Here is a 24894-nt window from a genome sequence, read left to right on the forward strand (position 1 = left end):
GGAATTTCAAAAATTCCCATGCCTTTAAATGGGGGAGGAGCGCATACCTGAGTACTTTCAGGGCAGTGGAATTCAAAGTACTGACCAGAGTGGTCAGGATGGGCACTGTGGGATGCCTCCTGGAAGCCACTTAGTGCAACACTAACATAACATAACATAACTCATATCTACACTGTGTTGCAAAAAGCTCTGTGCTGCTCATCCAGGTGGTTTTATTAAGTTGGCAAACAGGGGAGTTACATCGGCAGGAGGAGCATTTCAGTATGTACACCACCACTGTTTCGTCAATGAAAGGTGACTTTTGTCGACAAAACTGTGTAGTATAGACAAGGCCTTAGAGGGAAGTCCAAAGGGAGACAGGAGCCTCATGTAGAGGGGAGCTCCCAAGTGAAACCAGAGCCTGAACAGGGAATCCAGAAGGTCAGGTCTCTAGGATACCTACCAGGACTGGAAGCCTGTAAGAGGAGCTCCTGGAGAGGGCAGCCTCCTAGATAGTGGGCTGCAGCCAGCAGGCATTCAAGAGGACCTGGTCTCAGTCAGAAGTCCCTGAGATACTGGATAGAAGCCCAGCCTGTAAAGGATTACCCTCTGCCCCTGGAGAAGAGTTGCAGTGGAGAGACCTCTCTGGACCTCAGACTCCAGAGGAGGAAGTACTCCAGTAGGGGCAAGAGGCATAACATCAGGGGCAGAGACTGGAACTAAGAGAACCTTGGAGGAAAAGCCTGAGTAGAGGTGAACACTGGACTCGGAAGGGGACATGAATTAAGAATGACCTAGTCGGCATGCTGGAATGTTGGGGTGTAAGTTTTGTTTATCTTCTATTTCGGTTTCTCCATTAGTAAAGGAGACCCACCACAAGGAGGTGCTCTTTAGCACTTAACTGGCTGTTTGGACTTGTTGATATCCTGGTCAAGGGAAAATCAAGTAAGGGTTCATCGGCAATACTATGCCTGCATCCAAGGGGGTGCGCTGGGTCGGACTGGAATGGCAGCAAGCTACTTGGTCTACAGCTAACACCTTCATTGAGCATGACAAGATGGACCTGTCTTCTGCAGAGACCTCCTTTGGCAGGAAGTTGCAGCAGGCGGTGGGCAGAAATAATACAGACTTGAATGAGTTGACCAAACAGGGGAGAGGGGGTTAGTACTTCCTTCCTACCAAACTTTTGTTTCGTATCCCTCCCTACATCTGTTCATGGCTTGCTACTTCCAAGGTGTCTAGAATTGTGGGAGATGCAGAATGGAAATTTCTTACCAATAATTTCCTTTCTGCTAGCAGTGTCTATCACAATTCTTTCCGCCCCGAATGGCTCATGAGTCAGATATTAAGTGGAGACGTTACTATTTGACTGTCTTTCTTGGTCTAATGTACAAAATGCTGATCCACCTCCTTGAGATGCAGAGAGAGGAGAGCAGCCCAGAACATGGCTAGCAGAAAGGAAATTATTAGTAAGAATTTTTCCGTTCAAACATTCAGGGTACGCAGGTCAGTCGTACCCTATTCATCTAATTCCATCCAAAATGCCCAGGGCCTTAGGGCCTCAGAGTTGCTGCAGGCAAGATGTTAAAATCTTGCAGAAGTTGCCATATTAAGCATCTGGGAAACTATTAATGGAGGTAATCAAAGTTCCCTCTACAGCAGTGGTTGTCAAACTTTTTTTTTCATGGACCACTTGAAAATTGCTGGGGGGTCTCGGGGGACCACTTAATGATCTTTCCAAATGTTGTTTGTACCGTTAGCTAACTGTTGTAAAGCTCTTTAGATAAAAGCGCTATATAAATAAACTGTAATAATAATTAACATTTTTTGTTCTACAAATAAAAGCACACAACTCATATTTTAATATCAGTAGTTTTTCTAATGCAATGGATGTGCCCTCTCTCCCCAACTGCAGCAGCCACAGAGCTGAGGCTGGGAAAGAGGGCTGTCTCTCCCCAGCAGCCGCAGCCTCTTTCTCTGGCTGCTGCAGCCCTGCACATCCCAAATTTCCCCCACCCTCACTTCTCACCCCACTGCCCCCTCTCACCTACCTCCTATTCCTCCCAAGGGCACCACTTCACCTTACATGTGCATCTTCTCCAGGGTCCAGGCACCTAATTAGTGGAGCGATGCCTGTGCGGCTCCACTAATTAGGTGGGTGGTCCTTCATTCTCTTGTGTGCGACTGCCTAGGCGCGCACCTTAGAGGGAGCTATCCGCAGACTACCTGAATGGAGCTCGCGGACCACTGGTGGTCCATGGACCACAGTTTGAGAACCTCTGCTCTACAACATACTTAATGGCATTGTAGAAAGAAAAAGTCTGAGCCTCATTTGTAGGGCCCTACCAAATTCACAGCCATGAAAAACGTGTCACGGACTGAAATCTGGTCTTCCCCCCGTGAAATCTGCTCTGATCTCTTGTGTACTTTTACCCTACAGTATACAGATTTCACAGGGAGACCAACATTTCTCAGATTGAGAGTCCTGACCCAAAAGGGTGCTGCAGGGGAATGGCAAGGTTATTTTTGGGGGGGTCGTGGTATTGCCAACTTTACTTTGCTGCCTTCAGAGGTAGGCAGCTGGAGGATGGTAGCTGTTGGCTGGGTGCTCAGCTCGGAAGGCAGAGCCGCAGCAGTAGCAGTGCAGAAGTCAGGGTGGCAATACCATACCATGCCATCCTTACTTCTGTGCTGCTGGTGGCTGCTCTGCCTTCGGAGCTAGGCTCCCGGCCAGCAGCTGCCGCTCTCCAGCTGCCCCGCTCTGAAAGCAGTGCCTCCGCCCACAACAGCGCAGAAGTAAGGGTAGCAGTACTGCAACTCCCCCTACAATAACCTTGTGACCCCCCCCCATTCTTTTTTCGGGTCAGGATCCCTACAATTACAACACTGTGAAATTTCAGATTTAAATAGCTGAAATCATGAAATTTATGATTTTTAAAATCCTGTAACCGTGAAATTGACCAAAATGGACTGTGAATTTGGAAGGGCCCTACTCATTTGAGGAACATCTGTAAAGTAGATTCCAATTCCTCTGCAAATGCATCCTTTGGTAGGAAAAGTGCTACTGGGTTGGTTCCCAAATAATTCCTTAAATTACAAAGCTTTTGCTTTTTATAGGTGGAACGTCCATTTCTACATATTATCTACTGTAATAATAATTAAAATTCTTCATTTTCCTCCCATCCTCTTCCTCCCTGAATTCTGAGACCCACTCATTATGAATGAGAGAAGCTGTGTAACAGAATGAGAAATTTTTCACCTGATAATTTTCTTTCTGCTAGTAGCTTCTCTCCTTATTCAACCCATCCTGGTAGTGTGGCAAATGATCAGAAAACAATTTGTAATAAATTGAAATGTTTCTCTAAAGGAAGATTTAAACATATCATTGCCTTTAAACATCATTGCCTTAAGGTTGATCAATATAATTTAAATTTTTTATCTTAATGCTAATAATCTGTATGCTGGGATGTTTCATCATGTTGAGAAGAACTCTCGTTCTGAGTTGAAGGGCAGGGCTTACTCCTGGGGCCTCCAGCAACATCTTTAGACTGTCTCTTAATTCTCTCCATTTGTGGAGCTATTACCCATTTGTGATGAAGGAGAGAAGCTGCTAACAAAAAGAGAATTATCAGGTAAGTAATGTCTCATTCTTGTACCACGCAGGGCAGTAGTTCTAAGTTTCTGCAGTTGACAGGGTTTCTATCTGGAGGCCTGTATACCACTAGAATTCCTAAGTTTCTCTGGAAATGGCCCACCTTGATTATCACTACAAAAGCCCCCCACCCCCACCCCTACTCTCCTGCTGGTAATAGCTCACCTTACCTGATCACTCTTGTTACAGTGTGTATGGTAACACCCATTATTTCATGTTCTCTGTGTATATAAATATCCCCACTGAATTTTCCACTTCATGCATCCGATGAAGTGAGCTGTAGCTCACGAAAGCTTATGCTCAAATAAATTTGTTAGTCTCTAAGGTGCCACAAGTACTCCTTTTCTTTTTGCGGATACAGACTAACACGGCTGCTACTCTGAAACCTAAGTTTCTCTTGTCCTTTGGCGCACAGATCATATGTATGCACTCAAATATTTTTGTTTCTGAAGTGGAGCGTCTTCTGTATCTGAGCTAGAGAGAAACAGGATTTGTATTCTGCCTCTTCTTTCTATTTTCTGTGGATACGATTGGAAGAAGCACTGAATCATGTCTCAGTGATGCAAGCAATACTGGGTGCTTCATTCAAAATGAGATTGTGAACAGTACCAGTTTTGTTGTTTTGAAAAGGAAGGTCATATAAGTATGCTGATATGTAGATAGATTCTGTATTATCCAAATTCACCAAACAAAATGTTCAGAGGTATTTTATCAATTTTATTTTGATTAATTCATTTTACACATTTTAAAACTGATTGAAACTGTTCCTGACATAGGTGAGGTTCCTGGACTGTACACTATAGAAGAATTAGAACCATTACTGTCTCCTCTGAAGGATCAAGCGTCCCAAGATGGATTTACAGGACCAGTCTTCAACTATTTTACATATAGTAAGTGAATTGGACTACATAATTTGTAATTGATTAGTTATGAAAGGTTATCAAAATGAGTAAATAATAAAATATGCAAAGGGGTGTTACTTTTCGAGTACATTTTGAATCATGCAGTTATTTAAAAAACAGTAAGGAACAATCAATACTTTGGTTTAATTAAAGGAACACAACATAAAAATCACATTCTGTCTGAAATTGCGTTCATACTCATGGTTTCAAATAGCATCTAAGAATCCTATAACTGAAAGTGATTATAGGAAAGAAGATGTTTGTCTCTCTTTTCAGTTTGTTTATTTTGTGCATTTGATAGCACATTCCAATGTTTCCCTTCTACAGTCAGTTAACTCCAATCTTACAAACACTTATGCACATGAAGAACTTTCCACACATGAGTGAGCAGTTGTAATGAAGTTAATGTTTGCAAGATAGGGGCTTTAGTTATTAGCTTGTGTGGGTCTTTCACCCATAGAACATAGAAACAAGGAAGTACAATTGGAAAGCATGATTGAAAAAACACAGAAATTGGCAGGCCGACTCCAGGGCACTAACATTACTTCTGACTTGTTTTAGAATTGGCTACATTTTAAGATAATGGTATCCCTTAATTATTTTTATTGTTATTGTCTCTTTCTGGAAATAGGTCTGTGATACAATGTATGAAGGATAGTCAAAAATTATACAGTATGGGATCTACAATAAATTTGTCATTGGGTAGTTAGAATTCAATTGGCTTAATATTTTAATATGTTGTATTTCCTTTAGGGATTCAGCAGAACCTGCACATTGTCTTGATTATGGATTCTACCAATTTAAATTTCACAATAAATTGTGAGAGTAATCCAGCACTGCATAAAAAATGTCAGGTGTTATGGATGGAAAGCTGGTCTGAAAGCAGTATGAAAAAGGTAAGTATAGAAGACAAACAAAGCAAAATTTAAAAGTGAGCATTAATTCATTTATTTTGTAAATGTCACTGTACTGCTTTCTCTCCTGTTCCATTAGGTTATTTTTTGCTTCTTTATCAGACCAAATTGTCATGCTGATGTAATCTTCTCTTAGCCAAATATTCAGTTTTTTATAAAACTAAGGAAAGCTAGCAATCACATTTTTTCAGTCCAACGTACTTCCCTTGCATCATGTTTGAATAAGATTTCTTTGTTGAGATTATCAGTAATTCAAAAGTGTTGCATGCGGAAAATGCCATCTGTTCATGTTAAATGACTCAATTCCAAATCAGCTCTAAAAAAGAGACGCAAAGTTGGTTTTAGTTAAAGTGTTTAAGGAACTTCTGACATATTTTGCTTTCTTAGTTAATGTTCGTACAGTGCTTTAAAAATAGAAAGTGCTTTAGAAATGTTAAATATTATTATGATTTGATAATTCACCAACAGTAACATGTTAATATCTCTCTATCGGCTGATCACTCTTCCTTTGATCAAACACAGAATTTAAGTTTTGATTTTAGTGGGATTATGCACATGCTTAAGTGCTTTGCTGGACTGAGGCCAGGGAACTGAGCACCTTGTAGCAGCAAGCTATCCCTATGTCAGAATGTTAGTGGCATCATTCTGAGAAAGATATATAGGACTGTATGTAGAGCTGCCAGAGGATGACAGTTCTGTTTTGTGACTTCTGAGGTTTCAAAATGTGTTTTTGTTCCTCATTGAAACAAAACCAAAAGTTTTTGAATGTTTTTGTGAAACAGAATTGTGTCAAACAGCTGTTTTCAGATTAAAGAAACCTCAAATTTTTGGTTCAGGTCTCTCTCTTTTTCATACCTTTCTGGATCAGAAATTATCAGGGTCCTGGACCTCAAAAACTTTCCAGACAAAAACATTGTCAGAGTCTGTATGTCTCTGCAAAATGTTTCGGCTTCGATGAAACAAAGTTTTTTGATCAAATTGTAGTTGTCTAGGTTTGAAAAATGTTTTTAAGGATATTTTTGTGACCTCAGTAGGATTTGCTTCCGTGTGGATTGAATAAGGACCCAGGATTTGGTCCTGTAGTCATATTTCCATATAGTGTTTATTGTCTACCATTGTGAAATTCGTGAGATCAACAGTGACCGTGTAGTAAGACTTGAAAATCTTACTGTAGATCAAGGTTAAGAAAGTTTGCACTGCATGAGGGAAGCTTATTTCCCTGGTGCCTCCTTAAACAAGGCATTTTATTAGGTCTTCTGAATTCATGTTGAATTTTATAATAAGGCTGTGTACCTTGATACTTCCTTGGTATTTATATAATTGTAAAGGTATTATCTGCTGTTTCCTTAGAGTTGGTGAAAGATTGTTCTGCTTGAGAGAACAGGGAATCAGTACTAATAACTGATATTAATGTATTATTAATTATTATTATTATCAATAATAATTATTTATTATTCAGTAAAGGGCTCTTGAACAAAGCTGCTGTTTTCAAATCCTTTTTACATTTATAACTGATGTTGCCATTTTATTAATAGTTTGTTTGCTTTTATCTTTACTTGAAAGTTTGATATATTCACTTTTTGACAAAAAATGCTTTTTATTTTAGATACCTGAAATGTTATTTGCTGAGTTGGATGAACAAGAAAAGACTGGTAGAGCACATAAAGAACCTAAGAAAAAATATTCTGGTAATATTTTGGTGAATTTGATTAAAGTTGTGTTTTTAACATGATTATTTTATTATTGTTCGTTTGTCTATTTATTTATTTATTCATTTATGTTAATTAATTTGCTCAGTGTTGTACAAGGCACAAATAATGGTCTGGATTCTGCAAGTAGATCTAGGAACAGGCAGACTCCTGTTCGTAAGAAGGGCTCCATTCATTTCAGTGAGGCTCTACAAGAGCAGAGCACCCCTGCACAATTAATTTCAGGATTGGCATCAGATACACAGTGTGGGAATGGTGCTGGAGAAAGAAACACAGAGGATGGTGACTCTAACATCACAAGTGGTGCAAGGAGTTGAGATGAAGAGAGACATAGGTAGGGTAGGGTGGGTGTTTCTTAGAACCTTGAAGGTGAGGATGAAGATCTTAAACTTGAGTAGGTGGACAAAGGGGAAAATAGTGGAGGAATTCAAGAAGTGTGAGATGGCGGAAGCAGAAAATAGAAAGTCAGTTAAGCTGCTTCATGACCACATATACTGGAATGGGACTAAGATGGGAAATGGAGAGTTCAGAGAGAAGGACGTACGCACTTCAGCTGTCACGTTGGCATTTAGTGAGAAAGGATCAGATTTTAAATATCTTGTAGATAAAGGAATGGTAATGACAACCAGGTTTGTGAGAATAGAAGGGAGTGAGCCTGGATAATGGGAAGGATGGTGGTTTTGTAGACAGCTTTGAAGAAGGCAGGAAGAGGACAGGATTTGGGAAGTATGAGAACTAATAGTTTGTATGTTGAGGTTGTAAAGCTTGTTGAGCAGTAGAACAGCCGCGATTGTACGTCAGAAAGCTGATTGGTGTTCGCTTTGCCAGAATGGAATGAATTGAGTGAAGATGTAAATTTGTAAGCCACCGCCGTACAAATAAGAATTGAAGTCATACAGTGGATGAGATAGAGGAGTGAGAGGAAAGTGTCTGGTGGTAAAGAGTTGAGAGAGAGAGAGAGAGACTAGAGAGTTGAGAGGAAGAGAAAAAGGAGGAACAGGGTAACAATATAAGAAATAGAAAGATTAATTAGAACTGTCTGTAATAGTTAAAAATAATACAATGTGTTTTCAGAACAGGAAATTATTAAGTGATTAGATCAGATTATGTGCTAAAACTGGACATTTATTCATTAAAAAAAATTGTAGCAAGAGTAGTCTAAATCACAAAATCAACACTCATCCTGGTTTGAAAAATGATTTTTTTTCAAATTACTATATAAAAACATAATTTTAAATAAGATTATATGCAGAAATCCTAGTGATAAGGAGAAAACCAAATGTTAAATGCTTCCTGCTAGATTTCTTATGTTGCCTCACTTCTTAATATAAAAATACTGAAACCTTTGAAGTGATACTCTGATTATAGGGTTAGGGTCCCCAACGACTCATAATTCTAGACACTTTTATATGTTTACCTTGATGCTGCTTCCAGACATTCCTTCACGTATACATATCTTAGTGTTTTTTTCTTGTTTGTAGTGTTGCATAGCTTATTTCATGTCTTCTTGAGTTCATTTACAAAAATTCCATTTAGCAAGCTGTAGAAGCTGTAATGACCAGAAAAAATATGTATTGTGTGCAGCACCAGTGACACCAAAAGCACTCAAGCCTAGGTTCTGCAAGCTTCTGAGCACCTTCAAGTTCTGTTGACATCAGTGGGAAATGAAGGTACTCAGCATCTCTTAGGATCGAGCCCTTAGTGATGTGGAACTAATTCTGGCAATGCTCATATGCTTTTTCAATTCTGTATAAAACTTTTATGGCTTTAAAACAAGAACAGAGTGTTGCCTTCTGAAGGGCAAATCTTTAGAGTGGAATGCTATTTCGTTTCTCTCATGGAACCCTGCAAAACTCTGCCTTTTTAGATACTGTGTATGTCCTCAATTCATGATTTTAAAAGTGTATCACATTGCTCATCCTAAATTATTCTGGGTGCAGTAGGAATGATAAAGCTGTTTCGTAAATAATGTATTTTGCTGTATAGGTGATTCTGATTTTTTGAAGTCTTTTCTGGTGATCCATGAGTCAAGTAAAGCATATGGAGCAACTCCAAGCAGATACATGACTTTCCTGCGTGTGTATAGTGCCATCAATAGCAGCAAAAGAGCAGAGTTGCTCAAAAGGCAAAGCCATTTGCAGGTATGTAATTAATAACATTTTCTACTTATGAGTTGGCAAAATATTTCCATATTTGTGATCTGTGTTTTTGCAGAGCTTATCTCTTCTGCCACCCCCACCACTCCTGTGTAGCTGGAAGCAGCTGGTCCCTTCCTGCCCACAGTGTCAAAAGACAGCTAACACCTCCAGGCTGCTGCTGGCCACTGACATAACCAAGCCGCCTCCTGTCCCCTGGCTACAGCACAGGCAGGAAGGGGTTAAGTCCTAAGGATGCACTGCGCATCAAGGCCCAGGGAACCTGGTTGCAGGGGCTTCAGTGAACCTGACCAGAGAGGTGACTCAGCAGAAGAGGGTGTCTAGGGGATGGAGCAGCCCCATGCTCCCTGGGGGCAGGTGGAGAGGGTGCTAAGCCCCTGCCTTGGGGGCTCCTGTGGAGCCTGCAGGTTTGGGGCATGAACAGGCTGGAAATCGCTTTTCCCACCCCGCCACTCCAGAGCTTATCTGAAGGGTGGCTAGGCTTTCCTGTGCCAGCGCTGTGCGGGGCTTTGGCACATGCAGGGCTCGGATTCTCCTGGCCAGGGCCCTGGGCCAGAGGGTCTTGGGCTTTCCCGGGGTGCCGTCCCAGCCAGAGGCAGTGGGGAAGGAAGGAGCCTGTTGGCCAGGCTGTTGGTGAGCTGAGCATTTCCGCACAGTGCTGGGAGCAGGATGTGCCCTGCTGTGGGGGATATTGAGGAGCAGCGGGGTTGGGGGTGGGGCAAAGAGGCAAATCCGGGAGAGGATAGTGATAGGGGGAGCACGTGAAAGGCTGATGGGTGGGCAGCAGAGGTGAGACGTAACCGGCCCACACTCACCAACCACCGCAGCTTGCAGTGCACAGGCAGTGCCAGCCGTAAACGGGACTTCGGGTGGGGCCCTGGTGACTGAGAACCGGCACACAGTAGGGGCTATGCTGAAGGACCAGCATGGGGAGTGGCCGACCCTGCACACTGCATCTTTGCCACCAGCCTTGCACACCCACCCCCATCATTGGTCACTGTACCCCTCCCCTCCACTCACCACTGTTGGGCCAGTGGCTGGCAAGCAGGGATCCGGCCAGCAGCAGGACCTACCAGTACTGATGGGGAGGAGACAGAAAATACTGGACAGTTTGCCTGTTTTTAAGAAAAAGTCGGGACACCTGCAGGAGGGCTTAAATACGGGACTGCCCCTTTAAAAACGGGATGTCTGGTCACCCTACTTCAGAGAGAATATAATTATTCTAGCTCCTGAGATGTAATTGAATTAATGGCAATCAGATTAAATCCCAATAATTGTTTTTTTATTAAAAATTACATTTACTACTTTTGGTATTAGGTTACAGGTTTTCACTATAGTGAAAGGAAACCATTAAGATTGAGAGTCCTAATACTGATCTACCTTGAGAAGCTGGGGTGAAAATACATTAAGAAAATCATGCACAATGGAGTGTAAAGGCTCACAAGATGCTGGTCAGGGTACTGTGGAGCCATTGACTTCAGTGGTAACTAAATCAAATCCTATCTTGGTTATAGCTCATGTACCCTGATTTATTGATGACGAAACAGTCATTAAGCCAATTGTGTGTTTCTTTTCCCCTGAATGAGAAATGATTGAGATTTTAGGGGAGTGAGGGTAGGAATATGTACTCCTTAACATAAAGAAATTTAAATTAAGTTTAAAATGGAACCACTGGTGCTAGAACTAGGGGTGCTGGGGTGCTGAACAAACACCAGATACATAGTTTCCATAATCAGCACCCCCAATATAAAAATTGTTCCCAGCACTCCTGAATGGAAACATTGTCAAAATAGGTCACTTTTTAGTCCTTCCAAGGTTGTCTGTACCAAACTTTCTTTCCGGTGAAGATATCTTTGTCTACTAATTGTTGCTAACCACATTTAAATATATATGTATTTGTAGGCAGGAGTGTCTAAGCTGAATGAAGCCAAAGCCCTAGTAGATGAACTGAACAGAAAAGCTGGAGAACAAAGCATATTACTCAAAACTAAGCAAGATGAAGCTGATGCTGCGCTCCAAGAAATTACAGTGTCTATGCAGGTAATGTTGATTGTCACAACAGAATCTTAAAAAATAAAATCCCCCTTCCCCCACTTTTTTTTCTACGTGAAATTGTCTCTACAGATTCCCAAGCCTGGAGTTGCATATTGAGGGCTGAAAAACCTGAAAATATTTCAGAGCAGTTGGCTTAGGAAGTTACATGAACCTTTGAAACTTGAGGAGATTAACACATTATTTATAAGGGAATTTAATCCATGTGTGGGTCTACCAAGCAGAGTAGGGATTTAGCAGCTGACTGATACTTACTACTGCAGTTCAGACTGATAGGTCCTCCAGATCTTTCTGTATCTAACTTCTACTTTATAGAGTTGGTCAGAGAATGAAATTTAAAATTTTCAAAAAAATTTCAACCAGATCGACTATTTTATCTGTAGTATTTTAAGTGCCCAAGTTCTGTAAATTTCTTCTGTGGCATTTTTGCATCTAGCTGAAAGTAGGGGTTTCCTGAGATTTCTGATTTTAAATAGACAAGCTTATTTCTTTAGACCACTCTTTGAACCGCTAGCCCTTGGCTTAGAGGTAGTCTCTCTCTCTCTCTCTCTCTTTTTTTTTTGAAGAAGCCATTTTCTTTAGGTTTCAGAGTAACACCCGTGTTAGTCTGTCTTTGCAAAAAGAAAAGGAGTACTTGTGGCACCTTAGAGACTAACCAATGCATCCGATGAAGTGAGCTGTAGCTCACAAAAGCTCATGCTCAAATAAATTGGTTAGTCTCTAAGGTGCCACAAGTACTCCTTTTCCATTTTCTTTAGTGACACTTACCTAGTTAAATGCAAGGTTTCCAATTTATGTGGAAAGTGGATATTAGTATTTGATATACATGTGACTCTGAAGATCAGAAACAGAAGGTTATAATGGGGAGATCCTACTCTGGTCAGCATCAGCGGGAGTTTTGTCATTGATTTCAATGAGAGCAGATCAGGCACAAATTACACTTCCAACTGTAAATGAGGTCTAAGAGAACAGATTTCCTATGTATAGTAGACCACCAGGTGGCTGCAGCCTCAAAATACTTGGCTTGCAAAATACGTGGCCATACAGCTACATACATTATGTTTATCCTATAGAATCTGTGAAATCATGAAGATTTGAGAGAAATTTTCTCAAGTCTTCTGTGGTTTTTATGTATTCTGTATCTATTGTACTTGAATGTTAGCCAGGATGATGGATTACCTATGTGTGTTGGCTCCCTGTAGCAAAGATAACTTTTACCAGTATTACCCAGGGCCGCTGGAAGACTGTTGGAAGCCAAAAGGCATTTGAAATTCCTTGGCTGTTACCCTATCCATAAATCCCCTTGTATGCTTGTAGGGCATAGAATCATAGAATTGTAGGACTAGAAGGGACCTAGAGAGGTCTTCCAGGCCAGTCCACCCGGCACTCAAGGCAGGAGTAAATCTTATCTAGACCATCCCTGACAGGTATTTGTCTAACCTGTTCTTAAAAATCTTCAGTGCTGGAGAATCTACAGCCTCCCTATGCAATTTATTCCAGTGTTTAGCTACCTTGACAGGAAGTTTTTCCTAATGTCCAGCCTAAACTACCCTTGCTGCAATTTAAGCCCATTGCTACTTGTCCTATACTCTGATTTTTCTCCCTCCTCCTTGTAACAACCTTTCATGTCCCCCTTCAGTCTTCTCTTCTCCAGACTAAACAAACACAATTTTTTCAATCTTCCCTCAGAGATCATGTTTTCTAAACCTTTAATAATTTTTGTTGCTCTTCTTTGGACTTTCTCCAGTTTATCCACATCTTTCCTGAAATGGGGCACCCAGAACTGGACACAGTACTCCAGTTGAGGCCTAATCAGCATGGAGTAAGCAAAAGAATTACTTCTTGTGCTTACAACACTCCTGCTAATACATTCCAGAATGATGTTTGGTAAGGCTAAAATAGGAGTTGGAACCAAAAGCAGTGAAACATGATATGCTCAGTGGTATCAAAGGTGTGCTAACAGGACTGACTGTTCTGAGGTTAACATCCTGTAAGAAGCACTCCAGAAGCATAAGGTCCCTCTGATATTTTAAAGAAACTTGAAAAGGAACCAGTTGAGTTGGTGCAGAGGGCTCTAATGTATGCTCACAAGATGCTAATGATGCTCTCTCTGAACAGTGATTTTGTTGTGTGACCGAGGTTATGACTTCTTTTTTTAATTACCTGTGATATATTCACATTTGCATTGCTTGAAACAACTGACCTAGTCTTGGATGACTTAATGCTATATCATTATAATATATTAGTGACCTAACTCTCTGTAAATGCAGATACTTTCAGGTTGAATGCTGTAATAGACAAATCTTATCCTTCATTTCTGCTGCTTATACGTAGCCACTGTTTTGTGCTATCACTTCAACTCAGGGTACAAGTGCCTCACTTCCTGGAATCATATATCACTTCATATATCAACTTTGCTTCTCTTAATGCTCATGAATTTGTCTTTTCAATCATAATCATAACTGGAGATATGAACGTCTGTGTTCCCAATCCACATGAACCTCTGACCTTCCGTTTCTTATGCCTCCTTGATTACCCCAGTCTCACCAAAGTGATCTCTTTCTTTGAGGACGTATCCTTCGCCATTGTTCTCTAGTTGGGTGTTAACACTCTTTGGCTTTCCATCTCTTTCTCTGTGCAGTGTAGGGTAGATTATTTTTCCAGGGAGTTTCCAGAATTTTGAACAGGTTCTTTATGTTCAATTTACCCTAACTCTTTCAGATCACTACTTGTTCCCCTTTCTTCTTCTTGACCTATGCCCTGTTCTCTATGCTCAGTCTTCCATTCCAAAATGTGGCCTGCATATTAATCCATGCTATCCTATTTATTGTTGCTACTTGTGGGGTGCATGTATTATACATTATTGGCCTGATTTTCAAAGGTGCTAAGCACTGTCAGCTCCCATGAACTTCAATGACAGTTGTGTGTGCTCAACACTTCTAGGCTATGTTATTGTTGTTACTGTTGAGTAGTAGTTGTATTATGTAGTGCCTACGTGCCCTACTCATACATCAGGACTCCATTGTTCTAGGTGCTGCACTAACACAGAACAAAAAGACATCCCGTGTCCAAAGAGTTTATAGTCTAAGCATGGGACAAAAGACAACAGATGGATATCAATAGACAGACAAAGGAATTCAGGGAAACAATGAGACAGTATTGGTCAGCACGTTAAGCAGTGGTCACAGCACAAGCCATCTAACCATTGTAAATGTTTTTACTAGACATCATAGAAAAGAAAAGTTTTAAGGAAGGGTTTGAAGGATGATAATGAGGTGAATTTGCAGATGTTTATGGGGAGCTCCACCCACACATGGGGGGACAGCATGGGAGAAAACACAAAGGTGCTTGTTTGAAATTGAACAAGTAGGTGAAAGAGGCTGGCATCATGGACCGATTGGAGGCAGGAATCAACATCTCAGCTGTGAATGGAAGATGATTGGTAGGGTGGAGATGTGCCGTGGAGGACTTTGAAAATGAAGACAAGTAGCTTATGTTTGATGTGGTGGAGAAGTGAGAGCCAGTGGAAGGATGCAAAGAGAGAGGTGATGTGTTCAAAGTAGCAGATTATGAAAATCATCTTTGCAGCAACATTCTGAATGAACATGTGCAGGGCAAGATTGAATTTGTCAAGGCTAGAGAAAAGCATGTTGCAATATTTGAGATGCAAGATGATCAGAGCATGAATGAGCGTTTTAGTTCTTTGGATGGAAGTGAAAGGCCTTATCCTAGAGATGTTATGTAGAAAGAATTGGCAAGATTTAGACGTGGCCTGGATGTGAGGAGCTAGAGACAGGTCCAAATCGAACGTGATGTCCAAGTTACAGTATACACTTCCTTAATTTGGTCATATCTATTTATTTATATGTCCTCCACAACCATAGTATCTGAGCGCTTCTCAAATGTTTTAAAATAGACAACAATAATAATATCTCTCTTTTTTTCCTTACCAGCCTGTTGAAGAAATATGTGTATTAGCTTACATAGGCTCCAATTCAGGCAAATGTTCCTATTTTCAGGACAGCAGTTAAATTCATGCTTAAGTCCCATTGAAGTCAGTGAGTCTTAAACACATTTAAATTTAAACATACTTAAGTGTCTTTCTGACTCAGGACTATAAACAGTAATTCAGTGTCAAGTCTTTTTTAGTACTTTAGCATGAACAATACTATACGAATTAAAATGTATTTTCAAATTAAAATGAAGATTTAAAGAAACATGAGTATCAAAAGTGTAATAATACCACATAATCAAGTTTGGAAAGTAAAGTGGGTTCCCTCATGAATAATCTCTCTTCTTACAGGATGCCAGTGAGCAAAAGACAGAAATGGAAAAAATTAAACACAAGATAGCAGAAGAAGTTGTAAAAATTGAAGAAAGAAAAAGAAAAATTGAAGATGAACTAAAAGAGGTTCAGGTGAGAACTGATAAGGAAAATGAATAGATAAAACTGATCCTATTTGACTTTGACTGCAGTTCTAATCTGCAAGATTTGAAAAAAAATCACCATGGGGTTTCATATTTATTTTCTCTCAATGATTTATATTAAAAAATATGTTCAGGATACTCTAATTGCCAGCCCTGACAATCAGTCTGGGATTTTGGACTCAAGCTGTTTTATTTTCTGTCTATCACAATAAAGATTTCTCAGGCCAAAGCATGCCCTCAGTCACTACCCTTGTGCTAACCTACTGCCTTAAGTGGTGTCAAGGTTCCTCCCCCACTCTGAACTCTAGGGTACAGATGTGGGGACCTGCCTGAAAAACCTCCTAAGCTTATCTTTACCAGCTTAGGTCAAAACTTCCCCAAGGTACAAAATATTCCACCCTTTGTCCTTGGATTGGCCGCTACCACCACCAAACTAATACTGGTTACTGGGGAAGAGCTGTTTGGACACGTCTTTCCCCCCAAAATACTTCCCAAAACCTTGCACCCCACTTCCTGCACCAGGTTTGGTAAAAAGCCTCACCAATTTGCCTAGGTGACTACAGACCCAGACCCTTGGATCTTAAGAACAATGAACAATCCTCCCAACACTTGCACCCCCCCTTTCCTGGGAAATGTTGGATGAAAAGCCTCACCAATTTGCATAGGTGACCACAGACCCAAACCCTTGGATCTGAGAACAATGAAAAAGCATTCAGTTTTCTTACAAGAAGACTTTTAATAAAAATAGAAGTAAATAGAAATAAAGAAATCCCCCCTGTAAAATCAGGATGGTAGATACCTTACAGGGTAATTAGATTCAAAACATAGAGAACCCCTCTAGGCAAAACCTTAAGTTACAAAAAAGATACACAGACAGAAATAGTTATTCTATTCAGCACAATTCTTTTCTCAGCCATTTAAAGAAATCCTAATCTAACACGTACCTAGCTAGATTACTTACTAAAAGTTCTAAGACTCCATTTCTGGTCTATCCCCGGCCAAGACAGAATATAGACAGATACACAGACCCTTTGTTTCTCTCCCTCCTCCCAGCTTTTGAAAGTAACTTGTCTCCTGATTGGTCATTTTGGTCAGGTGCCAGCGAGGTTACCTTTAGCTTCTTAACCCTTTACAGGTGAGAGGAGCTTTCCCCTGGCCAGGAGGGATTTCAAAGGGGTTTACCCTTCCCTTTATATTTATGACAAGTGGGTTTGGAGAAGTATAATTAATTGGAATTTTGTAAATAATTCTGTTAATGCACGAGAATGAAATTATTCTCCAATAGCTGTTTTTGGTCTCCAGTGCTAAAAGAGGTAAAAAGCAATAAAAACTTCCTGTTCTTCTTCGAGTGTTCCTCTGGGTGCTCCGGTCTAGATGTGCTAGTGCCCTCTGCACCTTTCATAGAATCATAGAATATCCGGGTTGGAAGGGACCCCTGAAGGTCATCTAGTCCAACCCCCTGCTCGAAGCAGGACCAATTCCCAACTAAATCATCCCAGCCAGGGCATTTAAGTGGTTCCAAGTAGTAACAGACAGATCAAAGTGAATTACCAAGTAAAATAAAATAAAACAAAACATGCTAGACTAAGTCTAATACAGTAATAAAACTGAATACAGATAAAATCCTCACCCAGTAAGCTTCCTTTTACAGACTAGTCTCCCTAGTCTAGGTCCAGCAATCACTCACACCCCCTGTAGTTACTGTTCTTTGTTCCAGTTTCTTTCAGGTATCCTTGAGGGTGGAGAGGCTCTCTCTTTAGCCAGCTGAAGACAAAATGGAGGGGTCTCCCCAGGGTTTAAATAGACTTTCTCTTGTGGGTGGACACCCCTTCCTACCCCTGTGTAGAATCCCAGCTACAATGTGGAGTTTTGGAGTCACATGGGCCAGTCACATAACCTTGCATGACTCAGAACTACAGGTAGCAGCCATGGTCCACATGCTACCTTGAACATCCTCAAGTAGACCTCTTATGTGGATTGGAACGTTCCAAGATCCATTGTTCTTTAAGTGTTTCTTGATTGGGCACTTAACTTTGCAAATTTCTAAAGAAGCTGACCAAATGCCTTACAAAGGTTACTTAGAAATCAAGCAAGTATACAGCCAATATTCATAACTTCAAGTTCAAAAATGATACATGCATACAAATAGGAGGAATGTATTTAGTAGATCATAACCTTTACAGAGATGTGTTACATGGCATAAGTAGCATAAAACATATTCCAGTTATGTCATATATAATTTATAAGCATACTTCCATAAAGCCTTATAGGGGGCACCGTCACACACGCCTCCAGGGCATCTAAGAGGAAGAGCCAGGACTCCTCTGATAAGCCCTCAAAGGAACGTGCCCTGGTTTACCAGGTAGAGAATCTGCCTCTAAAAAACCCACGTTGTCGATATCTTCATCTACTTTGGTGCCATCAGCTCTCCAATCAGATACCCATGAGGATGCTGGTTCCTCAGGTACCCAGGCCATGGCTAGACCAAAAGATGGCAAAGCATTGGGCCTGGAGAGATCATCTGTACCATTGAGGGACCAGTGCAATAAGAAGAGATCTTCCTCTGCTTTCTTGGTACCAAAGAAGCCTGCTTGGCTCCGACTGCACTTTCTTCAGAGTACATGAGACCTTTGGTACAGTCAGTGACTGCACTTACTTCCAAGTGCTGGAGACCTACAGTACCATCAGCGCCCTTGGCTGTGATTACTGTAGTGCAGACTATAGGCTCAGTACCAATAACACTCTCGGTACCACAGAAATTTCCTGGGACCTGGCTGTATCTCACATGCCCAGTTCTCCTCTGCTCAGCTCCGATGTGCTGTCAGTACCAAGAACATAGAAACACCTGAGATTTGCCTGGTATTGCCGGTTTCACTTTCAATCTCTCCAGGCTTTCCATCATTCCAGGGTGAACTTGAGGAAGAGGATTTTGATGAAGACCTTGCCTTGGTGTCTCAAGTGTCAATTCATGGTTCTCCCCCTCACTCCTGTAGAGGCCCCTTTCCAGTAGCCTCAGGTGAACCTGCAACTACCCATGACCCACAACTACCACTAACATCTCGCTGGTCTGAGCACCTGTGGGTGCCTCCTCTTATGCCTTATGCACCTCCTCCTTGGCTGTATTGGGACCCTTGGGCAGCCTATTACCAGCAATTTTCCAGAGCATCCAGCACCACCCACCACAGAGAGGGGCAACCTGCATCACCTGTTCCCTCCAGAAGACCTGACCCTCAAGAAGAATTCTTCGAGGATCAGGAAGCTAGAGCACATGAAGATGTTTCTCCTACATCCAGCCTCTCTTCATCTCTGGCTGAAGCAGTCATACCTCCTTCTCCATCCCTAGTGGAGGATCCCCCTCCCTAAGTGTTGAGGCTGTCAAGTTTTGGAATTGGTACATATGCAATCGGATACTCATCACAGCTGACTATTTTCCAGGGGTTCAGAATGTGACCACAGATCCACTCAGCAGGCACTTTTTCCAAGACCATGAGTGGGAAATAGACCCCAATATATTACACCACATATTCCATCAATGGAGCACCCCTCAGATAGACTTGCTTGCCATAGCAGCCATCATGGCTTTCCACCTCCCAGTAGAGAATTATTCTGCCTCTTCCCACCCAACCACAGTGAGATTCCTCAGAGGGCTTGGAAACCTTGATCCACCAGTCCAATGCCCTACTGCAGTATGGGACCTTAATCTGGCCTTTAAATGCCTCACAGGACCACCGTTTGAACCAATGACTACCTGCTCGCTGCTCCATTTGTCAGTGTAAATGACATTCCTGATAGCCATCACATCGGCACGATGCGTTGGAGAAATGGGGGCCCTGATGGCATAACCCCCCTTCACAGTATTTTTAAGGACAAGGTCACGCTGTGGCTCCACCCCAAATTCTTACCTAAGGTTTATTCTGAGTTCCATATCAATCAGTCCATTCACCTGCCTGTCTTCTACCCCAAACCTCATCTAGATAACCAGGAGGTACTGTTACACACCCTTGGTGTCAGGAGAGCCCTGGTTCTTCTATCTGGATAGGATGAAGTCCTTCAGAAAGACCCACTGGTTGTTGTTCTTGCTAACAGATAGATCAAAAGAGTCAGGAGCCTCTAACCAGAGGCTTTCCAAGTGGATGTCAGGCTGCATTAATTCTTGTTACGAGTCTCACAATATTCAGCCACCTTCAAATATATGCATTCATGCTACGAAATCCATTGCCACTTCTACGGCCTTCCTCAAGAACATGCCCATTATTAACATATGTAAAGCCTTTACTTGGGTGTCTATACATACATTCACAAAATACTATGCTATAACTCACGACTCTGCTTCTGATACTGTGTTGGGCTTGGCTGTACTTTTTTCCACACTGGACTCGACTTGGAAACCTTCTCTGCCTTAGAGGGTATTGGTCAGTAGTCACCTGGAGTGGAAAACCCAAAGGGATGCTCCTTGAAGAAGAAGAAATGGTTACTCACCCACCAGTAACTGTGGTTTTTCGAGATGTGTCCCCCTACAGGTGGTCCACTACCTGCCCTCCTTCCACTCTGCTGTGGAATTTTTGCTATCAAGTTTTGCGGTAGAGAAAGAACTGAGTTTGGTTCGCCCACACAGTGATGTATAACAACGGGACAGGGTGTGAGACTGACTCATGTATGCACGGGCTGAAAGGACACTGCTATGAGAAATCTCTGATCAAAGGCGCAGGCGGTGCTAGTGCACTGAGAGTGGAGCACCCATAGGGACACACATCTAGAAGAACCACAAGGGAGTAACCAATTCTTTTTCACAAAAGCCTGCAGATATCACTGAATACTTCTGAATTATTACTGTCCTCTAAAGATCCAAATATATTATCCCTAGGGGAGGTGATAATACCATAGAGTTGGTGCAATTAGCTTAAAAAGCAGAGATATATGGATGGAGAATTATTTTACAGTTAATTCTTAATGTTAAACTAAAACATTTTATTATTATACTTTAAGACTGTATTTTATAAAAAGTATTTTAAGGTTGTGCAACCTGGGGTGTGGAGTAGTGGGGATGTAGTTGTATGATTGGTAGAAAGGTTTTATAGCCCTTAAGTTTGCATGTTTTGGGAGATAATTACTTGAAATAGATCTCTTCAGTCATTGAGATCTCTGCTTTTCATCCAAGCCATTGTAAAAATTCTACTAGAGAACGATAACAATTCTGGCAGATTAATTCTTTTATTTAATCTAAAAATACATTAGGGCTTGATTGTGCTGGTTAGGCACAGTCCTGTATTGAGAGTTGTGTAGAACTTCTGCAGGTGCAGCCCTTTTCATGCTCCCTGGTGCATATGGAGGTTGTGCAAGATGTGTAATCCTTTAGGATGCAATAGTCTGCTTCTTCAGCCTCGCTCCTTTTATGGCTCTGTGCATGGGGGCTGCAATTGTGGCTGGTACTTAGCTTCGGATGCAGCTGCATATGAAGAGAAGACTTTTTGTGGTCCACCACTCCCATATACCTACTCAAGGACAGCCTTAATTTGGCCCATGGTGTGTAGATCTTCCTTAATAAGATTCATTATGTATTCTTTATAAAACTGAAGTATCCAACAGCAAAAGGGATCAAAAATATAAGTAAATTGTTTCAGTTTTAATAGCTGTACAATATTTTTGGATGATTGTGCTGAATAAAAATGGAGAGTATGTTAGGATTATAATGTAAGTGTAACATGAAATTAAATTCTTGCCATAGGTAAATACCTGTTTACTTCAGCTTTTAAAAATTAAACTTTTTGAAAAGTTAATACCAATTTAAAAGATAAGTTGGATGTAATGAAGAAAATAAAATGCTAAAGGTGAAACATAAAGCCAAATTCTGTGAAAACTGAGAGGACATAAATGTTCTGTTATCTCCTGTTGATAAAACAGTTATTTTTATTTTTTGTAGCCACTGGTTAATGAAGCTAAATTAGCAGTTGGAAATATAAAGCCAGAGTCTTTGTCAGAAATCCGGTCACTACGAATGCCACCTGACATAATCAGAGATATACTAGAGGGTGTTTTACGACTGATGGGGATTTTTGATACATCATGGGTGAGCATGAAGAGGTAAGTTGAGGATTTTATTTAAAGCATTAATGCAGTAATGTATAATGGACAATTCTGTTGTACTCTCTTGAAAGGTTTGGATGTAATTTTTAATGATCTTCTTGAAGGAAAATAATTTTATTCCTAACAATGAATAGATAACATATAGCTATTTATGGATAAAACTGATACATTTTCTGCAAAATACTCCTACGACTCTAGTTTCAGAGACCTTTTAATATTTGTTCTCCTTTGAGTGATTGTCCACATGCATATTCCACTGATGGGGCACATATGCCAGAGATTAGATGGATGTGCGTCACATATGCCAGCAGTACCCATAGGGTATGCATGCGCTCTTCAGTTCTTGTATTCAACTCTGAGGGCATACAAGGATGAGATGTGCCTCTGGCAGTTCAGTTTCTCTCACTGCCTCCCAGCTTAGGGATGGAGCCTGATGGTCTGAGAGACCACCAAGCCCTCTTAATGGCTTTAGCTAATAGTTTTTACAATTAGTTTTATAGTGTAGTCTTAGTAATTTTATTTTTTGGTTGCCTGTTGTAACTTTTAGTTGTTAGAACTTTTATTCATCTAGTATACTGTTTTTTGGTTCTCCTGGATTCAAATTCTGCTTCTCATTCAAGGGAGCTATCCCAGCTTTGAACAGATACTCAAAATGCCTGAGTTGCCTGGGAGAATTGCACATTCCCAATAGATTTGAAAGTCTAGACCCCCACCTGTAAAGGGACCTTCAGTGCCAAAGATCATGAGCACAGACTCTTTGCCTTAGAGAACCCTAACTCAAATCACGACTACAATGACAGCATCATCCTCAGACAGATCACAAGTGTCAGGCACTGCCTTCCGGTAGTCAGGCCTAGTGGTTGGAGCAGAGGTCGAAGCCAGACATAGGGTCGGGACTTGGCTGAGGGCAGTGCTGAAACAGATCCGGGGACATGTCCTGGTCGGAACCAAGATCAGAGTCCATATACAAGTCAAAATCAGTACCATAGCTGGAGTCCAGATGCAGGCCAAAGGTTGAAGCCGGGTGGTCAGAGTTTGAGGGTCCGGAGGGAGTCAGGAGGTGGAGGTAGGGCTGGAGTGGGTTCGCTATAGGGCTGGAGCAAGATCAAAGTAGGGCAAAGACAAGTCTGGAGCAGGCTGGAATAGGGCTTGGGCAAGAATGGGGCAGAAACAGGAACTGGATCAAGAGCAGGCTGGAAGTCTAGAGAGTCTGTTGCACTGTGAGGAAGCAGCAGGGTTCCTGGCCGGGCAGTGCTGTTGCACAGACTGATTTGCATCTCTGGTGGAGTTGGGGAAATACCTGAGCCTGGAAAGCCTATTCCTCATTAAGCCTACAGTTATGTGTGGCCAATTATCAGGTCATATGAGCGATATATGCCTTCTGAATACATGAGAGACTGCTTGCCTTTGTGGACTGCCTTCCCAGTGGCGTTTGTGAGGACTTTATGTCACTATTTAATGAAAGTCAACTTGTAGCTGGAATGAGACTCCAAGCAGTGCTCAATGGGGCGGATATGACTTCCAGATCATTGGCAATGGCTGTTGTTTTGCTTCAGGCATCATGTCTTCAGGGTTTGGGTTTCCTAAGAGAAGTCCAGATGATGGTGGAAGACTTGCCTTTTGATGGAACTGAATTGTTCAGCTCTAAGATAGGTGAGGCTCTCCATACGCTAAAGGACTTACAAGCCATCTTGCTTTCCTTTGGAGTGTACACACCAGTTCCTCAGAGGAAACAAATGAAACAACAGTATTCCTCACAGAGACCAAACCAGCTGCTCTTTCACCATCAAAAGTCTTCAGAACCATCCAGGAAATGGCAGCATTTTCACAGGAGAAGACAACCCATTGCTCCATCACAAACTACAAAGTCTTCCAGTCCGAGAAGCAGTGATTGTGGTGGGATGGTTGAGAGTTGGGTTCTGCCAGCAACGACTCCAGAAATCAACAACCTCCTCTTCGGAAATTGGTTAGCTCAATTGAGGCACACGTGGCCCCTTAACACCACTGATCAATGGACCATGGAGGCAATAACACAGGGGTTCTCCATCCAGTTTCAAGGACTGAATTCATTGGCATGATCCTGGACTTCTCCATGTCCAAGGCCTGCTTCCCTAATTCTTCAACTAGAAAGAAACCCAAACGCTGATGTGTGATCATGATTTGCTCTCCTAGGTCAAATGGCCACCTGCAGATTTGTGATGCTGCATGTCAGACTTCACCTCTGCTGCTTGCAGGGCTGGTTGTAGTTGGACTGCACACCTTCCAGACATCACCTGGACACACCCCTCATCATCCTTCTATTGGTCCTATCCTTACTGAAATGGATAGGTGCATGCAGAGGAGTCTCCTTCATGGCATCCCTACCATCCAAGACTATTGTCACAGATGCATCCCTACAGGGATGGAGTGCTCATATGGACAAGCTAACAACACAGGGTCTATGGTCTCCGAGAAAGAGGAGAATATACATCAGTCACCTAGAACTCAGAGCTGTACAGAAGGCCTGCGAGTCCTTCCTCCACCTAACAGGACAGTCAGTTCAAATCATGACGAAAACATGACCACTATGTTTTACATCAACAAACAAGGCAGTACCAGGTTTTCCCCTCTCTGCCAGGAAGCAGCCAAATTCTGGAACTGGTGCATCAACAAACCGTCAAGTGACTGGGGCATGAGCACTTGTGCCTAGTGGAACAGGAGTCATGCCTAATGGATAGAACATGGGTCAGTGGCCAGATGTTGGAGCCGAGGGTCAGAACCAGAGTCAGAGACCAGATGCCAGAGCCAATGGTCTGAGCCAGAGTCAGGAGCCAGGAGTTGGAGTGGAGGGTCAGAACCAGGTTGCCTGGAGTGAGGCAAGGCGGGGGCAAGGCTGGCACCAAGGCAGGAATGGTAATGGGAACAAAGCAGGCACAGGACCTATCGCAACTGTGGGCAAATGTTTGAGTAGCCACTGGATTGCAGTTGCTACTGTGTCAGACCAAAGGTCCATCTAGCCCAGTATCCTGTCTTCTGACA

The 24894-nt window shown here is 41.8% G+C and overlaps 1 protein-coding gene across 7 annotated transcripts in view; it reads left to right on the forward strand.

Moving 5' to 3' along the window:
- Positions 1 to 24894, forward strand: part of DYNC2H1 (dynein cytoplasmic 2 heavy chain 1) — a 403248-nt gene that overhangs the window by 109942 nt on the left and 268412 nt on the right. For all 7 annotated transcript variants that reach the window (XM_073338445.2, XM_073338455.2, XM_073338435.2 and 4 more), the window contains exons 51-57: positions 4408 to 4521; positions 5287 to 5429; positions 7054 to 7135; positions 9143 to 9297; positions 11215 to 11352; positions 15668 to 15781; positions 21713 to 21873. In XM_073338445.2, the coding sequence (XP_073194546.1) occupies positions 4408 to 4521; positions 5287 to 5429; positions 7054 to 7135; positions 9143 to 9297; positions 11215 to 11352; positions 15668 to 15781; positions 21713 to 21873 (907 nt within the window). The remainder of the gene's footprint in view (positions 1 to 4407; positions 4522 to 5286; positions 5430 to 7053; positions 7136 to 9142; positions 9298 to 11214; positions 11353 to 15667; positions 15782 to 21712; positions 21874 to 24894) is intronic.

Source organism: Lepidochelys kempii, chromosome 1, assembly GCF_965140285.1.
Source record: "Lepidochelys kempii isolate rLepKem1 chromosome 1, rLepKem1.hap1, whole genome shotgun sequence".
NCBI classification, from domain to species: Eukaryota; Metazoa; Chordata; order Testudines; family Cheloniidae; genus Lepidochelys; species Lepidochelys kempii.